Source organism: Tenrec ecaudatus, chromosome 1 (genome assembly GCF_050624435.1).
Source record: "Tenrec ecaudatus isolate mTenEca1 chromosome 1, mTenEca1.hap1, whole genome shotgun sequence".
Classification (NCBI taxonomy): domain Eukaryota; kingdom Metazoa; phylum Chordata; class Mammalia; order Afrosoricida; family Tenrecidae; genus Tenrec; species Tenrec ecaudatus.
The window spans coordinates 172,236,285-172,260,695 of NC_134530.1; the positions used below are offsets into that span (position 1 = coordinate 172,236,285).

Consider the following 24,411-nt stretch of genomic DNA (forward strand, 5'->3'; position numbering starts at 1 on the left):
GTGCTTTTACAGCAACATACAGCAGATACTATTTTCATTTTATCAACCAGGATACCACCACCCACTGCCGTTGAGTCAGTTTGGACCTGGCAACCCCATAGTACAGAATAGAACTGCCTCAGGGTTTCCTTTCTAAAACTGTAAACCTTTAGGAAGTAGATTGCCTCTTCTTTCTCCCATGGAGCCACTGGGGAATCCAAACCACCAAACTTTCAGTTCCCAGCCCAGTGCTTAACCAATTTCCCACCAGAGCCTGCAGGTAGCAGTACAGACCGAATTGTCCTTCAGAGCCTTGTCAAGCATCCCACACTTTATAAGGCTTACATTCTTAGCAAATATCATTCTCCCCATTCTTCCTTTCTTAAGTGAGCTAATTAGAGTGTGTAGGATTCTCTCTACATTGTCTGCTAATTGAGCCAGGGAAGTGTTCAGAACATCTTGAAGTAAAGGATCTGGTTGGGTGGGGATGAGTAGGGCATGGGATATGCCTAAGACATTCTTCTGTCAATTTCTTGATAGACCTAAAGCAAAATATAACTTTTAGAGATGATTATTTCAGAATGTTGTTTTTGTTTTGTGTCTGGGAGAAATACTAAAGAAAAATTTCAGATAACAGGTAAAGTGATGAATGAAACAGTACAGGTGAACTAGGTAGCCTCAGTCTGTCTGTCTCCTTTGTACTTTTGATAGAGACAAAGCTATAGATATATCTTTTTTCCTTATTCAAAGAAAAAAGTTCAAGCACAGTGTGACTTCTGGTTATTGCTGAGGAGACAATGCTGGACATTGATTCTGGGGCTTCATAATAAAAGAAGAGACCACTGATGCAAATCTTAATCTTATTATTGAACTGTGCATGCAGTCAGGCCTACTGTTTACTAGATAGCCTGATCAAAAGATAGCATGAAGATGGATTTTTACATGAAATATTCTGGTACTTTAATATTGGCCATTAATTCAAACATTTTGAAACAGTATGCACCAAACTCCATGGCTAGACAAAATGTCTTAGACTGTCACCAGTTTGTAACTTATTATCTAGAAAACGGTATTTTTCAGTTATTTTAAAATTATTTTTCTCCAAATTGTCTTTAGTGCCTCTCGTTTCACTGGCCATTCTAAAGGGATATTTGAAGAAAATTCAGTGACTGCCTAGTCAGTTAGTCTCAAGTAGCTTCAGTATCTGGTCTTCAACCTTGCAGTCCAAGAAATTTGGTTATTCAATTATTTATCCAGCTTTAGAGACTGATTCATCGGGGAACTGATACTCTAAACAGAATGTCGGTTTGTTAATTTACCATGAGAAAGATAATTAAATTATCCAATATTTTGTTTCATGATGTGTGCATTCTCTTCCTCCAGGCAAATGTGGGATGCTCCATTATAATTATAAGCTTGTCTGGTGAGCAGGCAATCCAAGCAAGAAAAATTAGTTGCAGGATCTTAATAGCTAGTATCACTGAGCATATGCATTCCTGCCTATTGTAGGCATAGTCCTGCTACAAGGATTAGATAGGGCTGCTCCTGGATTAAGACATCTTTTTCTCTGAATCCTGCACAGGACATATGGCCAACTCTTTCTTGGTGCACCTCTGTATAGGTGCTGTGCAGAAGAGCTCTCTCATGTCAAGTTTAATACCAGCGGGCTACAAAAGTTTTTGGGAGAAATCCATTATCTTTTCACTCCTTTCTGTGAACTTTCTGAAGCCCTCTTATAGTATAATGCAATGTGCTAGATTAAAAGTTGCTTGGCTAAAACCACAATTTCAAACATGTCATCTTGAGTTCCCCAGATTTCCATGATAGGGTTTTGGGTGCTTTTTATTAATAGACTCAAATTTTATGACAACTCTGCAGATAATCTGTTATCATTCATTGCTTTTTCCCAGTTCCATTCGTAAAAAGGAACCCTAGCTTCTGTTTTGTTGTTGCTTTCTTGTTGTCGACATTAACTACTTTGGGATTGGCTACATTAAATGTTTTTCTTAGCGTTGTGGTTTGACCCAGTGAACGTGGAGGACATGGTCTGTGCTGCTCAAGAGTGCTGAGTGTGTGGCTCTGTAGGCGTTAACTTTTGCTCTAGTCAAGTATTTTTTCCTTCTCTTCCTCTTTTAACAGTACATAAAGTATCCGATTATCATGTTAAATTAAAATGAATTATACTTATGGCTGCCTGTGGTTTTTTGGTTCATTTTATCATTAGTTATATGTTACAGTGTATAATTTGTTCGTGTTATTATCCTTATAGAGGTTCAATTTTTTTATTTACTGTTCAGAACATTAACAATTTATAAAGATATTGATAACAAAGGCAATAGTATAAAAAGTAAAAAAGAAGTATTTGATGCATGTCAGAACCAACTTGGAACTCTGTCACCAATCAGGAACCACCTGTACTTTCCCTTGGTTACCCTGTCCAAACTTAACACTTTACTTACCATTTACATGCTGAGGAGACTCTAATCTCTAGCTTTAAACCAGAACTCTAGCTTTAGACCTCTAGTCAGTCACTTAAACTGATATTTCTTAAGCACCTCAAGCTCAAACATAGCCTCATTAACCTACCCCCAAACAAATGAAAACCAAACTACTCTAAAAACAACCTGTCTCTGGTGTTTTCCTTGTGTGGGTGAAGGGCATTATCTAGGCAGTGGTACATGCTCCTGTTTACCTTGTTTGTCTTCCCGCCCTGAAATTTTACCTCTCTTGTATCTTGATTGATTATCTCTTTTCCAGTTTCCCTGTTAATGTCATTGGTTAAGCTATTTTCACTTTCTCAATTGAGGATATGGACTACTATAAGCTCCTGTGCACACGTCCCATCACCATTCGAACTGCAGGACCCCGCCTCCCCCACTCTCCTCCCCCCATTGCTAGCAGGTTTTTGGGTTTGCTTGGGGTTTTTTTACTTTTATCTTAAGCTCCATGTACTCCCCATCCCATAAGTTCTTGCTTCTTTGGTTTCTTCTGGGAGATCCTTTCCTTCTGTGCAACCTCCTCACAAGCCTTGATCTGACCTGAGTCCTCCACACTGTAGCATGCTCAGCAGCCTCTACTGTTTGATATGGATTGGCACTGAGATGAAACCTTCTTTCATCCTTGGCTCACAGGATTACCTAAATTCAAACTCAGTTTAACACACAAGACCCTTTATGGTTTGAATGAGCTTATCTTTCTAGCCTTGTATCCTGCCACTCCCATTCCCCTTCCTGTCCACGTCTTTCCTCATAACTGGGTTTAAATACACCCTTGGGCTGACTCTTTCAGATTTCTCTCTGCCTCCTACTGGATGAATTGTTCTCTGTGCGCTTCTTAGCACTGTGCACACACACGTGTGCGGTCACCCTATTATCTTCTAAAATGACTGTACCGTTTTACAATTCCACCAGCAAGGGATGAGTGTTCCAAATTCTCTGCGTCCTCAGCAATATTTTTTATATTTATATTTTCTGTCTTTTATTATAGCCATTGTAGGGTTTTTGCAGTGGTATCTCATTGTGGTCTTGATTTGCGTTTCCGTAACAGCTAATCACGTTGAACATCTTTTCTTCTGCTCTTTGGCCACCTATCTAGTTTCTTTCCTCATTTTTTTTTTGTTGTTGTTGAGTTGTCTTTTATTGCTGGATTGCAAATTCTGGATACAAGTCCCTCAACAGACTCACCGTTTGCAAATATTTTTCTCCCATTCTGAGTTCTCTTTTTACTTCCTCCATGGAAATGTTTGCAGCAGAAACCATTATTTGATCCAAGGTAACAGAGGTTTATGCCTACATTTTCTTTAAAGAGTTTTATAGTTTTAACTCTTACATTTAGGATTCTAATAAACTTTGAGTCGATTTACATTTTTTAAGTCGTTTCTTTGGACTGAATAAAGTCTTTCACTTTTTCCTACTGAGCTGATGAAGACACTGTGGCAGCTGAAATTTGTATAGAAAAGGAGTTGAGAGGAAGAACGATGAACCAAAATATGTGACAAATTTAGAAGATTAGAACTTGATCTCAAGTATTGTAATACTCACTACTAATTTGACTATTAGTTTAACTCTTTTTCATTTCACTAGTTCAAAATGTTATGAAGTGCCAGAGGCTCTTAGGACTCAGCATATGTACTGTGTTAACTGTAACTAATAAGCAGCTCTTATCAACTACTTGTCTTTCCCACAGGAGTCTCTCTCTTTGGCTTATCTGCTCTGTTGATCCCTGGGAACTTTGAGTGTCATTTGGAATTCCTGAAGTCCCTGTGTCTGGGCCCTGCACTGATCTACACAGCTAAGTTTGCACTTGCCTCACCTCTCATGTATCACACTTGGAATGGCCTGCGGCATTTGGTAAGTTAATTGTGCATTTGCACATTCTCTGGGTGAAGGGAATCGGGAGGCTGAGTTAGACTTTTCCCTCCACACATAGTGCTGTACTTCAGGTCAGTTGTGCTGAATTTCACTCAGGGATCTCTTGAGATAAAGACAAGCAATGTCTTCTGTGCATTCCTTGACAGCCCTGCAGGTGGGGGACAGCTGAACAGTGGGTGAAGACCAGGTTTACAGTGTAAATAAATTGTGGGGGACCAGCTTCCCCCCAACCAGTTGGGTCCAAGGAGTGGTTGTGTGATTAAGGGGTAAATTAGAGAGACATGAGACAAGGCCTGCAAGAGCTTACCTTCAATGGCTACCGGAAGCAGAATGAGGCAGTAATGTATTCTCTCACGAGCTTATATAATATCAGCCATGCAAGCCATGGTAAGCACATTACTTAACAGGAGGGAGTTGTATTAGAGGCATACATGTTACATGAGGGGGATGAGCTAGGGGTATACACGCAATAGGAAGGGGAGACCCTAGTGGCATACATATAACTGGAAACGAGATGGGTGGAGATGGCAGCCTAACCTTCGGTATCCCTGAGCTGGCTTGACTTTAAATGCCTCTGAGCTCTTCTCCAAGAGAACAATCTGTGATCCTTCTCAGAAGGGAATGGACTGTATGTACTTAGGGTCAGCCAGACAATAGGGTCTGATTGCTCTCAAGGGCAGACAATCTTCAGGCAAGTAAGCCTTCAAGCAGTTGACTTTCAAGCCTATGTAGTAGCAACCATATGCTTGCCAGTAGCACCTTCAACTTGGCATTATTGGGGGCAAGGGCATAAGTGGAATGGGATGGGACAACTTGGGGAATCACTTTTACATAGGAGAATGTGACTGGAATGCATCTCCAACCCCCTCACAGGGGAACTAGCCTCCCATACTCCTTAATGTATGGACATAGAGAATTTGTCTGGCCATACACTCTCTTCCCGGTTGTTTCCCACAATAAACTCTTCCAGTTAAAAGGATATTACTAAAAGAGCCCCTAGAATAGAAGACATATTTGTAGTGCAAATGTTAATGACTACCTGTAATATGTGAGGCACTGTTCTAGACCCTAGGCATTCAGGCATGAGCTTGATAAAACATTGTTGCTGCTTTCAGTCGAACATTCTTGGCAACACCAGAGGGCTTCCTCTGATTAAAGATATTAATTTTTGTTATCAGGATATTAGACTTAAAATGTGTGTGTGTGTGTTTTAAGTTATTTGAGAAATTGGGCCAACTTTAACAGAAATTGGGTAATTTTGCCACAGTTTGACTTTTTGTAACTTCTAAAACAGCCTAGAGACTCGTGTTTTCTAAATTTCAGTCTGGTCCAATAGACAGTTTAATGGAATCAAGAAAATGAGAGGCTAAACAACCCATTAAATTAACTGTATCTATCAACTCTTCCCTAGGGCAGTGTTCAGTTTAATTTAAAGTGATTTTCACTTCCCGGAGGGGGAGAAGTTAGAGAGGGAGGGCATTTCCATTAGTGACTTCTTATTCCACACAACAAAGCATTCTCATGAAATCAGCTGATCAGCTAGCTTCCTGTGTTAGCATCTTGACTCAGGAGAGGACTTGCCAACGATTTGCTTTTGTCTCAAGAAGAGTAGGGGGCTTTTTTTTCCCTTTTTCTTTGGTAGGGGGCTTTTACAAAACCCCAGAACTCAACCTAAAATTTGCCTTGCGGGCTTCTGCTCATAATTGTAACCTTTGTAGAGAGAAATGAGGAGACTAACATCTTTTCACAAACCTTTACATCTTTTTTTATTTTTTATTTTTCTCTCTGTCAAGTACTAGCACTGGGCGCTTGATAGTTGCCTTTTTGAAGATCTAAAGAGGGGGTCCAATGTAGGATTCATGTAGTAGGAAGTGACAGGGTCCATGGCATTCTAGAGCGTGTCCCTTCTATCCCCACCACCCAGTAAGACCTTGTGTTCTGTGCAGCACCTATCTACATAAGCAATGCAGCTCTTTGTGTAATCTGCTTGAGTCCTAATCTGACCTAGGTAGAAGTTATTGGGTGATGAAATGAGGGTATCTTCTTAAAGTGACTATCACTTTTACCATCAGATTAGGGGTGTTGAGTATGTGTTAAGGTGACCATGTGTACGGAAGATATGGAACTTGAAGGCCTAAGTTATGCAGTAGGGGATTTTATTGTGACCTATACTAGGTGTTAGTATCCCTAGGGCATGGCCAATTTGGCAGTTATTAAGGGCGGTGCTTGCATATGAATGCAATTGATTACGCTAAATAGTATACCTGAAAAATGTTGGATTGGCAAATGTGTTATGTATATTTTTACAACCATGAAAACATTCTGGCACATCAGAGTCTAGAAAAGTGTGTTTAAATTCGTGGGTTTTGCTGAACCAGTGGGTATAAAAGTGCATAGCTAACCACAGTTAAATAAGAGAAAATATAGAATGCAGCACATATAATATGATGAATCGTGCCGTTTCATGAATGTTCTATCTACTGGGTCCTAATCGGAAATGTTTTCTTAATAAATTAGATTATTTGAGATTTCTTACTAAGTTATTTGACCACAGAAATTCTCCCCCTCATTTAATGCCTTTCATCATCCGAAGGAACAAGATTTGGAGGACTGTACTTTGGGAAACTGCTATGGGTATGTTGTCCTAGAGAATAGTTGGATCTATTTAGTGTGGGAGCTTTTGTAAGTAGGAGCTCAGTATACCTTTGTAGTCACTGGAGTAGTGAGTGGTAGGGTCTCTGGGCTTTGAGAGGGGTGATGCTGAGACAAGGGTAGATGTGTTTTTCTCCAAATTATGCTGAAAAGAATTAACTGTCTAACAAGTGGAATTCCTTTCTGAAGAAGGAGCTATGAGTGTGACCAGGCCTCCAATTGCTGAAATTCGTTCTCTCTTTTTTGCTTTTTCACAGATGTGGGACCTGGGGAAAGGCCTGAAGATCCCCCAGCTCTACCAGTCTGGAGTAGTTGTCTTGGTTCTCACGGTGCTATCCTCGCTGGGACTGGCGGCCATGTGAGAAGTTGACAGTCCCAACAGCTTCCCATAAATCATTACATACATCTGTCTTCCTTGTTGTTATTCCTGTCTCCAGCCACAGCAAACGTCTCCTGATTTGATGAAACTCTTTTGTGCTTGCAAATCCCTTCAGATCTCAGTAATAGTGGGGAACTTTGTGAAACCAGAGTAATGGAAAGGTGTGCCATTTCCCCCTAGTTTCTAAAGACAGAGTGGCAGCAACAACTCCTGTTTCCTGCCCTCAGCTCACAGCCTGCTCTGGGCCTGGGGACCTTGACTCTCCCTCCACATTGAGCTGTGATTTGTGCTGAGGGTCAGCTTCTGGCTCCTTCTTCCTGAGACGGTGGAAACAATGCCAGCTCTGTGGCCTCCACCCTAGGAGCTGGGGGTAGGGCTTTGGGTGCCACTGCCTGTGGGTTGCTGACTTAAAGGACAATTCTGTTCATTGGTCAGAACCCAGGGTCTTTAGTGCCCACACACTGTGACTGAAAGAAGAGGGGGTGGGTGGGGGGAGGGGAGGAGGGGGAGGGAATTAGCCAGTCCCAGCTAGAGGGAGATTGGGAGGGTGAGTTGGCTCTGGGAGCAGGTGCATTGGGGGAGAAGGCATACAGCCTTTGATGCAAGAGGAAGATCCACCAAACATTGTCATTGAACTTATTAAAAGAGTTTTCTTGTTTTTCTATTCTTTGCATTTCCAGGAAACAAACTTCTTTATGTTATGTTTTCTAATCCAAGGTCATGTGACACTTCTTTCTGAAACGGAATTAAAATGCTCACTTTGTCTTTGACTCTCCTTGAAATCTAGAGAAACAGGAAATCGGTGATTGCCGGGTGGGGTGGGGTGGGGTGTCAGTTTCCTCCCCTCCCTCTGGCCTCAGGTATTTACACCCCATCCCCAGTCTGACCTTTCCCAGAAGGAAGAGTTTGTCCTGCAACTGACCACTCAATCATTTTCAAGGAATCAAGTATAAGTAGCCAGAGAATCAAATATCACATAGAAGCCCAGAGAAGGAGTACAAAAAAGGAAGTTAAGAATGTGGAGAGCATTGGGTTATTTATTATAGACTCCAAAACCTCATTGACGACAATGAGCAGCCACATGGTCTTGTTCAGCAATTACGGTTCTATAAGGGAGGCAGGGGACCAGCGGAGGTAAAAGGTAGCGGTTGTGTATGTAGAAAGGAGAGTAGAGATACGAAAGGAAGGATGGTTGAAAACCTGGCAAAAATTGAATAAGAAATTTTGTTAAGTTTATAATTCATATTGGCCAAACTTCAGAGCCCCTAACTTGCTTGCTAGGAGTACTATTTTGCTAGTCTTTGGAACCTGGTTGACAGATCCATCTTAACCTGTCACTCTGATTTGTTGGCCATCCAGGTGAAGCCACCCTAGGTTGGAGAGAGGTAACAATGACTGTAGCTGGGACCAACTGTCACGGATGGCCCTACTTCAGCTAAGATAGGGCCTTTCTGCTGTCTGAACAGTCTTTCTACTTGAGCCCTCGGTATCAGCTCCTTGTTTTTTTTAACCTCCCTCCCTCATGAACCCTTGATAATTTAGATAGATAGATAGATTTTGTTCTTGTCTTACACTGACCGCCATCTTCCTTCATCCACTTTTCTGTTCATCTACACACTTCTGGAATACTGTCTTCTACTTTGGTTTCCTCCACCTTCTCTTTTCCATCCTCTCCAGATACACTTCTCAGCTAGACCATTGTACTTCTGACTCTGAAGTTGTCGTGTGCATGTTCTCCTCCAAGGTCACTTCCCTTCACTGGGGTTGGGTACAGATAGCCTAGAACAGGGGTCCTCAAACTATGGCCCATGGGCCATATGTGGCCCGCCGAGGTCATTTATCCAACCTGCTAGGTGTATTGGTCCCATTTGTTTTTTCACTTCAAAATAAGATACGTACAGTGTGCATCGGAATTTGTTCATAGTTTTTTTTTTAACTAGTCTGGCCCTCCAATGTGTCTGAGGGACAGTGAACTGGCCCTGTTTAAAAAGTTTGAGGAGCCCTGGCCTAGAAGTCGGGGATCTTTCCTTTCCACAACTAGAGGCCAAGCCCAGAATGGAGGGAAGTGGAGGGAGGCATGTTCTTGGAGGTTCTGCCCTTTTGCTGTGATTCTGAGCAGCATCTTTGTGAGCATTTCAGGAGTACAGAATGACAGTCCATCCTTGCAAAAACCCTGAACCATCCATGATCATGATCTTCCTTATTCTGTTAACCCCAAACCTTCCAAGGATGGATTATAAGTGACAGCCATAAAAGAAAGAGAAAATCCAGAGCAGTAGAAGATTCAACAATGTTTATTTTCTAAATTTCCTTTGCTCTCGTCCCACAATGACCCTATTCCTCCACATTCCTGACCTGGGGATGTGGGGTAGGGTGGGGTGAGAGGTATGGTCTTGCTTACTCTACTCAATCTTTAGATACATTTTCTTTCTCAGCATTGCCTAGAATCCCTGGAGCCCCAGGTTTGCATTTGGGGCTCTCGGTGAGAGTGGGACCTTGCCAGCGTTCCAGTGAACACGGGCTCCCAGGGGAGCTGTTGGGCGTGGCAGGTGGATTTTGGAGAGCTGGAGTGTGACCTGCAGACGGGTGTGGGCTTTGCAGATGCTCCGGGGAATTGCCGCTTGTGGCTGGGGAGTTTGGGATTATGGTTGTGTTTGGTGCTTGTTGCACAGTCTTTGTCATGGTCTTCTTCCCCAGTTTCTTCTGACCTTCTGGATCATGAGGCTGCCATGGGTGGAGTGGAAGAGAGAGACAGTTATGTTTCTCGTCAAGCCCATATTCCCAGTCCAGCTTGGAATTATAACTTACTTTCTCACCAAACCATGGGCAAAAGCTCAGGTTTCAGATAAAAAGAGTTCAGTCTGATCTGCCTAAATGTTTCATAAGGAGCCCTGTTAAGTGAGAGGAGGGAGCAGGGAACAGAGGCCAGGGGAGTCCTGGTGGTACAGTTGTTAAGCACCCAACTGTTAACTGAAAGTTCATTAGCTTGAACCCACAATCTCTTCCGAGAGAGAAAACCTAGCAGTCGACTCCCATGAAGATCACAGCCTAGGAAATCTTGTGGACATCACTACCCTGACATATCTGACATTCAGGGCCACTACAAGTCACACGCAGCTTGACAGAACACAAACTACTTCCGGTGAGAGCATTTTCTCCCTGGGTAAAGTGTTCCTCGGGCTTCAAAATAGAGATGATAGAGTTGGTTAGAGGTGCCCCCTGCTGGTGTAGTGGTGGTATAACTAGACCATTTTAAGATTGAAAAACACTGAGACAGTAGGGTTTGGGATTAGGTGAGAGCACTATAGATACCTTGCCCAAGATTTCAGGACAGAGTCCATTGGAGGCCTTCAGCAAATCCGGATTGTTCTGGATCCATTTGGTGAGGGAGGCAGCACTAGCCATGGTACGGGAGGTCAGAGTCACCCGAGCAGGAGGTATCTTCAGAGGCATTTGCCAGGTGCCCATGAAGGAACCCCAAGGACTTGCCTAGAAGGAAAAAGACAAGGCTTCTGACTCCCAGTATCTGACCTGGTAGGGCCTCAAGTCATCTGATTTCTAGCCTTTCCTTGGGAAATGCATTGTAATAGGAGAAGACTGAATGAATCCCCTGTCACCACCCCCACCCCCTTTCATTTAGGTTCTTCCAATTTCTTGACGAGGAGCCTGGTGGTCTAGTGGTTACATGTTGGGCTGTGATCTGAACGGCTGTCCAAACTTACCAGCAGGCTTCTTGGGAGGAAGATGGGCTTTCTTATCCCATAAACAGTTATGGTCTCATGGCTGTGAGTCAGTATTGACTTGATGGCAGTGAGTTTGTTTTTTATTTATTTTTGGAGAATGTTTTTATCCCCTGTCTCTGCTTGCTTAAACACTATCCTTAAACTTACTTTGGTCAATTATCTACTGCATAAATATCTGAAGACAATTTTTTTTACAGGTTCTTTTTCGTCAGTTCAAGGATTTCTAGTGTTAGGCACAACTCTTTCCTGATAAACTGGTCAGAATCTGGAGCATGCATTCTCCAATGCAAAATAGAATGAATTTCTATTTTCCATGCAATGGTTGTGAGCAATCGCAAGTCGACCCCTTTGTGATAGAAATGGGGGTGGGCATCTCACCTTGGAGCGGGGCACGGAAGGTAACAGGTGACCTCGATCATCGGCGATGATCTGAGTATAGCCTTCATGGGAAGAGATGCTCTGGGGTAGAGATGAGAGTAGTACTTATGAAAATAGAATGAACACGTGGGAGGAAGGACCCAAGAGGCTTGAATTAAACCAGGGAAGAGAAAAGGCGTTCTGTCCCCGGAAGTTACCAGAAGACATAATAAAGAATAAGGAATTGGCCTTGTGGGTGCACGGAATACCTCTTTTGTTGACTTGCTGGGAGACCAGTTCTGCAAATACTTGGAAGAGAATGCTTTTTCATACTGTGGAGAGAGAGAACCCTGTGAGGATCAGGCCCCAAGCCCAGGTGAGGACCAAACACGCAAGGCTTCAACTCACTGGAGAAAGATGTCATTTATATGGTCTTAGAAGTACACTGTCTAGTGTAGTGGATGCTAGACACGTGACAATTGAGTACTTGAAGTATCACTAGTCTGAAAGAGGTTCTCTCTAGGTGTAAAATATGTACTAGATTATGAAGATTTAATAACCAAGGGGAGAAAACAAGCATCTAATGTATACTTTTACAACTATTGATTACTTGTTAAATAATATGGGATTAAATACATTATTTTCTTTTTTTCCATCATTTTATTAGGAGCTCATATAACTCTTATCACAATCCATACATCTATCAATTGTGTAAAGCACATTTGTACATTCATTACCCTATTTTCATTTCTTTTTGTGTGGCTACTAGAAAATTGTAAATTACATTTGTGGCTCACATTTAATTGCAATGGTGGGTTAGCAAACTGGCTTATGGACTAATTCCATGCTACTACTGATTTTCAGATAGCCCATAACTGAACATGTTTTTTTTATGGGTGAATATTTACAATCAGTCTGATGAAAGGGAACACTAACTTTTTTTAACTTTAAACAAATTTTTATTAGAAAAAGATTGTCACATTAATTGGTTATTTCTCTACTTTGTGCACAATTGCTCGTAGTACACAGAAAGGCTGCTTTTTAAACTGGTCTAGTGATGGCAAGAACTAAAATCCTGGTTTTAGCAGAAGAGCGATTTAAGCCGAAAGCAAGGCATTGTTAGTGGCTCTTACACAGCAGTACCAGGACTGTCCAACGACTTTTTCTTCCAAAATACAAAGTCAGTTATCTGCAGGCATGGATAGTGACAGCAGTAAACCATTGCATACTATCCCTTGTAACTAGTACTAGTCCCTTTGTGGGCCATCACTGAAAAATTACTGTGTGAATTTTGTTAAAACTGCATTATATCTGGCTTTGTCACTTGGCCTGTACAACCTAAAATACTTACTTCTCTGGCCTTTGACAGAAAGCACTTTACTGACCTCTAGGCTAAACCCCACAGCCTCAACCCAGAGATGTCTTGCTAGCCTGTGACCTCCCTACTCGGAGTAGCTAAAATACTACCTCACCCCATTCAGTGATCACAGTCCTGTGGGCAGGGCCAGCCACGGGTAGGTCTGGAAGGCAGACTTGGATATTGAGGACTTACCTGATTAGCGCTGTAGTTAGTAGCCATGGTCCTGCTCCTTCTGTTTACCCTTGTTACCTGGCAACCTCAGAAGGCAACCAATCCAGCACTACCACCCAATCAGCAAGGGCTGCCTTTCTTTCTCTTCTACTTAGTTGACACTGTCTCCACCCTCATCCCCTGAGACTTAGGTTCATTGTCATTTTAGAGGGGACAATAAAAATAAGAAAATTAGCTAAATTGCAGCCTTTTTTCTTTGTCTAGCACAACTTAACCGGTACCTAAGAACTCCCGAGTTGTCTTTGGAGGCCTTAAGGAACCCTGGGACCCTGAAGGCTTTAGGGACCCTTGGGAAGTGTGGTGAAGCCAGGGGTTGGAATTGGCGCATTCCTGCATGGCTCCCTGCCAAGAATTCATCTCTCTTCCCCAGATAATCTGAATTAGAAGCTACATTTTAACCAAATACCCAGGTGGAAATCAGTACATTAGGGGTGGAAGTGCACATTCTTAGCAGGGGGTTGCATCTGCATGAACCTATTTAAAAGCCCCTTCCTCAAAATACACCTCAAACCATTGCAAATTTCATCCTTTCCTTGCTCACAGAGTTGTAATTATCTTTTTAAAAAAACCTAGCTGTGTGGGGGGGGGGCGGGGGGGGGGAACAAACCCTAGCTGTCGCTATAGTGATGTTTTTGTTATTTTTTCCCCAGCCATTAAAGTGTTTTATTTTTGCAACTGCCTTGTAAAATGGGACTAACAATAGTACTTTCTGCATACAAGAACCCTGAAGTATACAAAGAGCAACTGGCTGAAGGGGCCCTGGCAGTACAACAGCAGGAGGCTGGGGGTTTGAACTCATCCAGTTGCTTGGAGATGATTTTCCCCTCATAAAATTATGGCTGGAAAACCCTATTAGGGCAGTTCTTTACCACGTGGACACAAGCCAGTGACCTGGGACAGCAACCTGACTAAACAAGTCCCAGCAGATGGCGGAGTTCACCACCTGGCTACTAGCTGAAGGCCTGGTACTGTTAGATCTCTCTGGAGATAGAGCTGTACCTCCGTCCTTGGCTCCGCGTGAGAAAGAATGCACGCCGAAGCCTGGTTCGTGATCCAAGTGAGTTTTATGAGAGAAGTTTCAGTTTTACACGGCACCCATTGGACTCCTCCCGACCATACAGCCTGGCGGAGGCTGCTCAGCCACACGCCAAGTTCTCTCTCAAGTTCTCCCCCAGACTAGTCTGCCTTTTCAAGGATTCCACTGGGGAGGTGTGGCAGACGCGACCCCATTGGCTGAATTGAATTCCCCTGGCCTAGGTGGGCCAATCCAGGTTTAGCGCCCACCCATGCCTACCAGCAGGAAACCTGAACCTCTGAGCATGTGCAGTGCACCACTCCTTGTTCCCAAGCTTGGCTCTCTGGGCATGCGTTAAGGGACATTCCCCATCCCTACACTAGAACTAACCTAACAGTGCATTGAACGCAGGCCTTGAAACCCCTATGGAACAGTGCTAGTCTGCACACTTGGGATTACCGTGAGTCCGAAGTTCGATGGCACGAAGAGCACCAGGCCCCAGGTCTTTGAGCTAGTGAAGTGCAGAGGAGTTACAAACCAAGGTAGTCTGAGAAACCCCCAAATCGGGTTGCTCCTCAAAGCCAGGCCCTGAAAACGTGAATCTCTAGTTCTTAGTTAATTTTGGTTTAAAAAAATAATTCATGAAGCTGGTTCTTTTCATAGGACTTCTCCATGTTTAACTCCCTCACTTCATTGAACACTCATCAAGGGTGGAAGAGGACACTAATATTCAGCATTCCCTCATTCCTTGACCGCTGGATTCTTTTCACAGAGCACCTTGAATTTGATCAGTCACATTTTGTGAAGCTTTGCATTGTCATATGCATTATTGCTTTTTCCCCTGCTTATTTCAACTACTTTAAGAGACTGAAATTTTTATTTCACTTGGATAATATTAAAACTTGAGATATTAAAAATACTTGAGATATTGTGATCTTTAATGATTTGCCTAAGACCAAAGCAAGTTAATATTGGGGATAAACTTAGAATATAGGTCTTCTATGAACAATTTCAACAATCTTTTTTTGTCATAAATAAATACACTCTCATCTTGACAAATCAATACACAGATGTACAAAGGTACACTATTTCAATTTCATCCTTGAGCAAAAAAACCCCAAACAAGTTAAAAGGGACATGGGTACTCAATAGTCATTACTTATTCACTGCCATCAAGTCAATGCTGACTCAGAGTTGACTAAAATCTTTATAGGAATAGATAGCCTCATCTTTCTCCCAAGAAGCAACTGCTGGGATTGAGCCACTAACCTTTCTATTAGTAGCCAAGTGCCTAATCCAATAGAGAGATGCAAATCAAAATAACAAATCAGATATAACTTTGTCCCACATTAATAGCAAAATTAATAAAACACACCAGAAAACAAATGGTGGCAAGGGTGTAGAAGCTGGAAATCACACTACTAGTGGGTAAGATGTGCAACCAGTGTGGTGTGACGCTTCCTTACCAGGTTGGAAATAGAAATACCTTATGACCCAGCAATTCTACTTGGCATATGTCCTAAAGAAATAACAGCCATGACAATAAAAGATATATGCACAACTGTCGGGAGCCAGCCCCTAACAAATCATCATGGTCCGGTAGACACAATTGTACAGCGATAAGTATTATAGTAACCTCATAGTAAGAGAAGAGAGATTGGAATAATGGAGTCAGACACATTTCATAGTCGCATGCTCACCTCAGCCCCGCTTGGTGGTCCATGTGAAAATGGGAGTGGAGGGAAGGAGAGAGTTGGCGAGAGGGAAGAAGGGAGCAGGCAATGGTGGGGGGGGAGAACTCTATATCTAACCAAGGCTTATATACCTTTGGGGGTATGCAAGCCCCCTAATTACAGGTAAGACGTACATCACAGGAAAGGGTTGTACTATAAGTACAGATTTGGGAGGGGGACAATCTAGGTTTACACATGCTATAGAAGAGGGATTAAAGAGTATACATGTGACAAGATGGGAGGATTCTAGATTCAGGATGGCAGCCTATCCTTGATGGCCCTAGAGCTGGAGACTTTATTTAGCCTAAGCTTTCAGTGGAAGGAATCCACTGTCCCTAACAGCAGGGAGAGAGCCCTACCTATTGTGGGAGAAACAATGGTGTCTGTTTGCTCTGGATGGCTGGAGTGTTCAGAGATAATTAATCATTTACCACTAATTGCAAGTAGTGTCCTAGGTCTAACATATGTTTGGGGGAGTTGAGCTGGGGAACAGGCTTTTTGTGTCACACACAATGGAAGAATAGATAAACTTCTACGTATACCGCAATTGTTAAGAGTATCCAGCCTCTGGCAATTGTGGATATCTGTAGGCGCAATTATACAGTGATAGTATATAGAGATTATAGTAAAAATAAAAAAGATTATAGTGAAGTCATAGAGAATAGGAGACGTAGGAGAAAAGATAAAGGAGTCAGACACATGGTAGCATGGTCATCTCAGCCCCTCTTGGTGGTCCACATGGAGGTGGGAGATGAAAGGAGGAGAGGGGAAGGAGAATATATTTCTAACCAAGGCTTAGATACACTTAGCGGCATGCAAGCTCCCCTGATCACAGGAAGGGGTTGTACCATAGATAATACAGCGATGGAAGGAGGACGATCTTGGGGTATACACGCAATAGGGAGGAGAAGGTACACATGTGACAAGATGGGCGGATCCTAGATTCAAGATGGCAGCCTAACCTTGGTCATCCTTGAGCTGGCTTGACTTATTCTGAGCTCTCCTTCAGGAAAACAATCCACTCTCCTTATCCAGCAGGGAGTGAGCCCACCTACTGTGGGACCCACAACAGTCTGATTGCTGTGGGTACCTGATGCCTTCAGGGAGAAAACTTCTAAGCAGCTGACTGCCCACCAAGTGGTAGCAAGCAGCAGATTGTTTGAGCCAGGTCCAAACTAGGCAGCCGTGTTTGGACTAAGCTGAAGCAGGTCTGGGCCCTGCACGTGCTTCCCTGCACATCCCAAAGGTCAGCAGTAGACGGCGCCAGAGAAGATAACCAGTGAAACCAGATGTTCCTGGTTGGAAGAAAACCACAAGTGGACAAGCAATTCTCAGAGTTTCCTGACCCCATATGCTAATTGCCATACATTCCTCATCACCCATCCCTTTAAAAACCCTCGTCCCCCCAAAAAATAAATAAATAAACAAACAAAAAAAACCCTCGTCCCCAGCTGCTGAGCACGACTTCCCTGACCTGTTGGCCTAGCTCACAGAACTCCCCCCACCCCCTAAATAAAACTATTTCTGTTTCTGCTCTCCCTTGGCCTGTCAGTTATGTCTGTCTTCCTCCCTGTACCTCAGTTTCACCTATACACAGACAACCTGGGGAAAAACCTTTCTGTATCCCACACCCAATGAAATATTGTGCAATGTTAAAAAGTCATGAATGAATCTGTGAAACACCTCACAGTAAGGGTGAACCTAGAAGACATTAATGCTGATAAAATTAGTCAATCACAAAAGGACAAATATTGTATGAGACCACTACTGTAAAAAGTCAAGGAAAGTTTTTTACACTAAAAGATTCTTAGATGGTTACCAGGGATGGGAGGGAGAGAGGAGTTACTGGCTAGCATGGAGACAGGAGTTAATTCCGTGAAGAGGAAAGCAATGCACAATAAGGAAGGCTGGCAACAACATGATAGAGGCACGGGGAACACTGGGAGATACTGCTATATACAGAATCCTGCAACAGTGATGCTCCATTGTGGGATTATGAAAAAGCCTTTCCCCCAGCTTTGTCTCCCCCAAAGATATGCCAAACATTAGAGGCTGTTTGCCAGCATATGGTGGGAGGTCAGATGCTTAGAGACATCTGCCCTGGCCCACCACAGGTGGAGACCACTCCCTGCTGTTAAGGGCAATGGACTACTTCTCCCTGAAGGCTTCCAGCCATCAGTCTGGTCCCTGTAGGTGGTTTCACACCCTACTGATAATGGTTTCCATGGAGAGCCAGAGAACAGGTCAAACCTGTTAAGTGACATTCAAAGTTAGGCTGCCATCCCGAGTCCAGGACCTGCCTACCTTGTCACATGTCTGCCCTCAATCCACCTCCTTCCTATTGCATGTATATCCCTAGACTGTCCCCCTCTCATTGCTGTATAACCTATAGTGCAACTCCTTCCTGTGACATATGTCTTTACCTGTAATTAGTGGGCTTGTACGCCCCCCAAAGATATATAAGCCTTGGTTAGCAATAAAGATCCCCCCCTGGTTCCCTCTCATCTCCCCTCAGCTCTTCCCCCTTCCTCTCCCTCTGTCCTCGCTCCCTAGTTCCCTTTCTCCTTATCCTCCTTCCCCGCCCCCTCTCCTGCCCTCCAGTCTCCCATCTCCACGTGGACCACCAAGGGGGCTGAGGTGAGCATGCTACTGTAAGGTCCCTCTCTGCGCGCTAGATTTAAACCTCAGTCCTTGGCTCCAAGTGAATTTAATGAGAGTTAAAAGAAGCTTCAGGTTTTACACGGCACCCATAAGATTCCTTTCGACCATGCAGCCTGGCAGAGACTTCTCAGGGTCACACAAGGATCTCTCTCCCAAGTTTTCCTCCTATACAAGACCCCTCTCCCTCTCGGTTCCTGCCTTTTCAAGGATTCCCTGGGGAGTCGTGGTGAAAGACCCCAGGTCGGTCCCATTGGCTGAATTGCAATCACCTGGCCCAGGTGGGCTGATCCAGGTTTAACGCCCATCCGTGCCCACCGGCGGGAAAATCCAGCTTTGTCCTATGCTGGCTCTCCTGGGCATGCGTTAATGGACATCCCAGTCCCTAGGCTAAGCTACCTAACACTACCATGAAATGCGTCTGACTCCATTATTTCAATCTCTCTTCTATCTCTCCTTATTCTCTATGATTTTGTTATAATATATATATAGAGAGAGAGAGTCCATCGTCTCAGAGGATACCCAGGTCAATGGGCATGACATAGTTCAGAATGTTCTACATGCTACTTTGTTGAGCAGCAATGGGCTCTTAAAAGCTTGTGAGCAGCCAGCTAAGGTGCTACTATTGACCTCCAGCTGGAGGAAGGAAGAGAGAGGAAAATCAAAAGACATGGGAAACAATAGTCCACTGGACAAAAGCTGTGCAAACTCAGTAGCCACTCCCGTGAGACCAGAACTGAATAGTGCCAGGCTGTCACTACCAACTGCTAGGGAAAAGATGACCTTAGAAAGTCCTGCCTCAGTAAACTGCATGATTATCCGATTCAAAATGGTCAATACAAGACCATTGTAGTTCACAACTGCATTCTATTTCACTTTTTAATTTCTAATTTCCCCAATTCATACTTGGTGCATCCATGTTCCAATCATTAATGGGTGTTTGCAACTGTCCTAATTTTAAGCAATGAAAATTCTAACAGCTTTTTCCACCTAGATCACTAAGGTGGACTGTACTTTGAGGCGGTAGCTCTTCTCGTCACATGTTAAGACCTCCCACCTGAGGGACTTCTCTTCTGGTAGGTACTTTAGCAGACAGTGTTCCACTGCTAGTCATAAGGTTTTCAGTGGTTAATCGCGCAGATGTGCATGTCTAGCTCTTCTCCCTAATATGTTCTTGGCCTAGAAGCTCTAATTCAGTAGCATATCTTCCAGCATCACAAAAGCCACCATGGTAGGACTAACTGACAGGTTAGTGGAGAAAGAAATATTCTTGATTAGGTATTTGAATATGTATCTTAAAGATAAATAAACAATTAATAGATTGGAAGATGACATCTATGGATATACAGAAATGGTTGAGTCTTCTGAAGTAGGTTAGGGAAGGGATGATTATAGACTGAACCAGGATGGGAAATGCAGAGCCAGTGAGTTAACCTTACAGGTCTCAAATGATCATTAGGCCTATCTTAGGAAATATGTGAAGTCACAGCGAAGACTCATGCTCTCTAGGTGAGTGGACAAAAGCTTTAACTGTACAACCAACATTCTTTTTCCCATTCTGATCCAAATGGGTTTCCCAGTTTTATTAACACTCTAGTAGTGAACACTGACACACGAATAGATGTAGTGATTCTCAGTTTACTCATTGTACTTAGACGTGCAGAGGGAAATGTAACTTATAAAGACTCTAACCTTGTTGGTAAGCCTCTATCTTGCATGATAGGGAATTTTTTTTGTGGGGGTAGGGAAAAATTTAATGGTCCAATTAAAGACAATCTAAGCTTCTTCTTTAAATAGTAGAGGTGATTATACTTCCCAAAGATGACTACAACAATTTCTCCTATCCTATAAGCACCTTTGCCACATGACCTGGACATATTCCCTCTTCACCTGTGGGATGTGGTTGAGCCTTAAGAAATCTCTAGGGAGGGAGGGGGAAAGATGGAGAGCTGAAACCAAGGGCTCAAGTAGAAAGAAAATGCATTGAAAACGATGATGGCAACATATGTACAAATGCGCTTGACACATGTATGAATATATGGATTGTGATAAGAAAACGTAGGTGCCCCCAATAAAAGTCTTTAATTAAAAAAATCTCTGCCATCTTTGCTTGAAACCCGTCCTCTCAGAAGTAAGTCACCATGTAAGAAGTCTTCACTGCTAAAGATAAAGGTGATGTGGAGAGAGGCCGAAGGCAAGCTCCCAACCAGAACAACCCAACTGAGTTCCAGTAATATCGCAGAACCATGAGAAATAATAAATTGTGATTTTAAGCCACTTACTTTTGACTTGTGCATACAGAAATAAGTGACTAAGACCGTAATGTTTTCAGCTTGACTCAGGCCTTTGGCTTCTGGTCCTTGTTCTTTCATGGCTCCTCTCCTTGCTCTGGGAAGATTATATTTTCAAAAGGGTTATAGCAAGACAGTCCATGCCACGTGCTCTTTTTAAATGTGATGTTGACATTCCTTCCGCTGAAACACGGAGTCTGTGTTCTGTCCCCCTTGAATTTGGATAGACCTATAACTAGAGTGAGTGAGATACGGAGTCATGAAAGGTGATACAGCTTCACTTGGTTCTCTTGGGATACTCTAGCTTGGAACCCAGCAACCTGCTGTGAGAAGCCCCAGCTGAGATCCCACCAACCCACCTAACGGCATGTGAGTGATTCTAGTTGGCTCTTGCCCCAGCCATCAAATCACTGGCAGTATCCAATCTTCTCAGCTGAAGGCCCAGAGATTTGGGAACAATAAACTCTGTACTGTACCCCTTCAAATTCTATGCACCGAATGCATAAGCATAACAAATGTTGTTGTTTTATACCATAAGGTTTGGGTTGGTTTGATACTCAGCAATAGATAACTGGAACAAACACTCTCATGACCCTTTTCAAATGGCATCTAGGTGAAAATGGAGCTAAGACCAACGGAGCAGAGAAAAGAGGCAACTTCTGGGGCCTCACTACTCCAGACAGCTGAGCTGCCCTTGTTTCCTGATGCCTGGTTCACAGTACAGTGGTTCTATGTGCTCCACTGGTCCAAGCAATGCTCCTATTTAGAAAGGAGTTTATGAACAATCAGTATAAATAATCTTGGTTTGGATCTGCCTCTGTCACTCGATTGGAAGTTCAGATATGACTGCATCTTTGTCTTCACTTGTAAAATATTGATTTAAAGCAGCACACAAAACCAATCCACTGCCATCATGTCAATTCCAACGCATGGTGACCCTATATAGAGCTCCCGAGGCACTGTAAAATTTTATGGGAGCAGACAACCTCATCTTTCTCCCACTGAGAGCACTTCGGTGCTTTACTGACAGCTCCACCAGGACTCCGAAAAAACTAATGACTCCGAGTCTCAAAAAATCCACTACTGAAGGGTCAGTTTCAATTCATAGATACCCTTTAGAAGAGAGACTTACTTCATAGGGTCTCCGTGCTGTACAGAAAGAACAAGGAGGTGTGCACTCACCTTTCTCCCACTAGAGCGGTTGGGGGTGGAGGAAACCGACCCATTTAAAATATATATAAAAGTCACCCCCCAAAAATAATTAAAAAAATAAAAGTACCCAGCTTCCCTAACCAGGAGTCAAACCCAAGTCATGGCTGCGAAAAGACCAAAGCCCAGCCGCTAGACCACAAGAGGGAGACTCCCAAGGAGCTCTCCAAACAATTATCTAAAAATGTCTTAAACTTGCTCCGTATCTGAAACAAATGTTAGTTCACATTAACAAACTAAAGATTCTAAAATCTAAGGTGAACTGTTTACTTGTTAAACACAGAATTCTTGGTTCATCTGTTCACAGAACCTTTTAAAATAGTACACTTATTGGGATTGAGGCTTGGGGTGAAGATGTGGGAGCAGCTGGAGTGAACGCGACCAGGCTGGAACCGGAGCGAGTCTAAGGTGTCCGGGTCGATCAGGAACGCCACTCCCGGAGGGACGGGCATCGGCGGGCCTGTTCGCGCTCTGGGTAGAGCCGGATGCTCGCGAGGCGGCGCGCTCTCCCCTTGACAGCGGCAGCTTCGCTCCGCTTCCCGACCTCGGGCAGAGCGGACGGCTTCCGTCGCTGCCCGACCGCCCGAGACTGCTCAGCCCCGCCCCGCCCAGCCCTTCTCGGGGGCTCTCGGGACTTAGGCGCTGGTTCCCGGAAGAGCCGACTGGGAGGGGCAGGCGAGGGGCGGGGCGCGGGCGATGCTAAAAGCGAGGGGCGGGGCGTAGGGCGGGGCCAGTCTGAGGGGCAGGCGCGGCGCAGGCGCAGGAGGGGTTTAGAAGGCGACCCGAAGTGGGCGGGGCAACTAGCTCAGCCCGTCCGCCAGCCCCTGGGCTGCGCTGTCGAAAGTCATGACCTCGGCACCTTTCAGGTTTTGTGAGCACCTGATTCGTTTTTCCCCAGACCGTAGACCTGCTGCCCGGCATTTGTAAACCTCGGGCGGCGGGGGGTGGTGGGGGGGGGTGTTCGGTGAGTGAAGTCGGCCGCTGTGCTTCCGACTGGGCATCCCGGAAGTGCGCGGTCTTTGGCGGACCTCCACCCCGGGCTCTGCTCCACCGCGCGCTGGGGCCAGGCAGGGCTAGTCCTGGGTCTGGACGATCGGTTGAGCCTGAAAGCAGGAAGGGACAAATAGGTGCTGCCTGGATGCCCTGGGAGTACGAGGGCTAAATCCCAGTGTGCACAGTGTGGCGAATGATTTACGGGACATGCCTATTTTTCGTACGTCCCGAGGAAATGCAAAAGTCTTGGTGCTCTTCTACTAGAAAAACTGGAGGTTGGAACTCCCCTAGAATCTCCATGGAAGAAAGGCCGGGAGGCCTGCTTCGGTGAAGATTGCACTAAACTGTGGAGCTCAGTTCTACTCTGTACCATATTGGGTCTCCATGAGTCAGAATCAACTCATGGAGTGAGCTTTTTTGGCGTGGGTAAAGTGGATGGTGTGGAGTAGGCTCAAGGAGGAAAGGAATGAACTGCTTTGTACTCAGAGAAGGAGGACCATCAAGGGAGCTGTGGTTTGCCTTCCCTGCTGCTGTTTTGGGGACTGCACCCTTCCTCACCTTGCAAACCACACACTGCTGGCTATTTGGGGTGTGGCTCTCAGATCTATTTCCTGCCCTCCTATTCTGCACTGCAGGAAAAAATGCATTTCCTAAATCCCCTCTCCCAACTCTCTAGCAAAGAGAAAGCAAAGTCCTTACTATGCCCTTTATCTCCCGCTAGCTGACCCAGCTGCGTTGGTCTTTTTGCCATTGCTGGAGCACATCTCTCTTTCCGGCCTCAGGGCCTTGCTGGAGCACATCTCTCTCTCCGGCCTCAGGGCCTTGTCCTTGCAGCTTCTTCAGCCTAGAATCTTGTTCTCCAGCTAACTATTTGGCCATCACTTCCTTCTGGTCCCAAACCAAACTCACAGCCATTGAATCAATGTTGTCTCACAGTGACCCCTGTGGGTTTCCAAGACTGTAATAGGAGCTGTTGCTGATTTCAAACTGCCAACCTCACCAAGGCTCCTTCCTCTATTATAAACCAAGAAGTCGCTTTTTCAGGGGGCTTTCGTGGCTACCCTCTCTAAAACTTACACGCCTCTAGCCCTTTTCTCCTTAGCAGTCACACCATCTCCATAGAACTACATATTTTATCTGCTTTATCTGCCTCACCTACTAGAATGTAACATCCACCGGGCAGGGATTTGGTTTTGTTTCCTTTTAATAATGCCTGAATCCCTTCCTGCTTCAACTTTGCCTATTTCCAAAGGAAGTACATCTTCCAGAAGAAGCAAATAAATAAATCCCTGGCTCCCTAGAGTCCGGAACAATGTCTGGCACATAGTAGGCGCTCCATCGTATTTGTGTGATAGAGAATGTGTGATGGCATTGTTTGTCACAGCAGGGAGTGGGAGAAAGAAAGGAGAGTGGGTGCCCTGTGTGGCATTATATTTGGCAG

The 24,411-nt window shown here is 44.2% G+C and overlaps 2 protein-coding genes across 4 annotated transcripts in view; one reads left to right on the forward strand and one right to left on the reverse strand.

Annotated features, from left to right (window-relative positions):
- SDHC (succinate dehydrogenase complex subunit C) overlaps window positions 1-8,150 on the forward strand; it is a 49,141-nt gene extending 40,991 nt beyond the window's left edge. For both annotated transcript variants that reach the window (XM_075563985.1, XM_075563994.1), the window contains 2 exons: window positions 4,165-4,328; window positions 7,259-8,150. In XM_075563985.1, coding sequence (XP_075420100.1) covers window positions 4,165-4,328; window positions 7,259-7,363 — 269 coding nt within the window. In that variant the 3' untranslated portion in view covers window positions 7,364-8,150. The remainder of the gene's footprint in view (window positions 1-4,164; window positions 4,329-7,258) is intronic.
- Window positions 8,151-9,664: 1,514 nt separating this feature from the next.
- Window positions 9,665-22,633, reverse strand: CFAP126 (cilia and flagella associated protein 126). Of its 2 annotated transcripts, none has more exons than XM_075563973.1 (6): window positions 22,288-22,633; window positions 20,760-20,865; window positions 11,750-11,812; window positions 11,502-11,582; window positions 10,693-10,869; window positions 9,665-10,104 (listed from the first exon to the last, which is right to left on the reverse strand). In XM_075563973.1, exons 2-6 carry the CDS (start codon window positions 20,847-20,849, stop codon window positions 9,787-9,789), a joined length of 729 nt encoding a protein of 242 aa, XP_075420088.1. In that variant the 5' UTR covers window positions 20,850-20,865; window positions 22,288-22,633; the 3' UTR covers window positions 9,665-9,786. The 2 variants fall into 2 exon arrangements, with proteins under 2 accessions (XP_075420088.1, XP_075420081.1); XM_075563966.1 differs by having other exon boundaries at window positions 20,760-21,003.
- Between the last annotated feature and the right edge of the window lie 1,778 nt (window positions 22,634-24,411).

What these genes read in the sequence shown, in the direction of transcription:
- CFAP126 (XM_075563973.1), bottom strand. Translation starts at nt 20,849, where the DNA reads ATGAAAGAACAAGGACCAGAAGCCAAAGGCCTGAGTCAAGCTGAAAAC. An exon ending in TCTGTATGCACAAGTCAAAA is followed by an intron (nt 11,813 to 20,759) that starts GTAAGTGGCTTA and finishes CTCTCTCCACAG; the next exon opens with TATGAAAAAGCATTCTCTTC. An exon ending in CCAGCAAGTCAACAAAAGAG is followed by an intron (nt 11,583 to 11,749) that starts GTATTCCGTGCA and finishes TCTCTACCCCAG; the next exon opens with AGCATCTCTTCCCATGAAGG.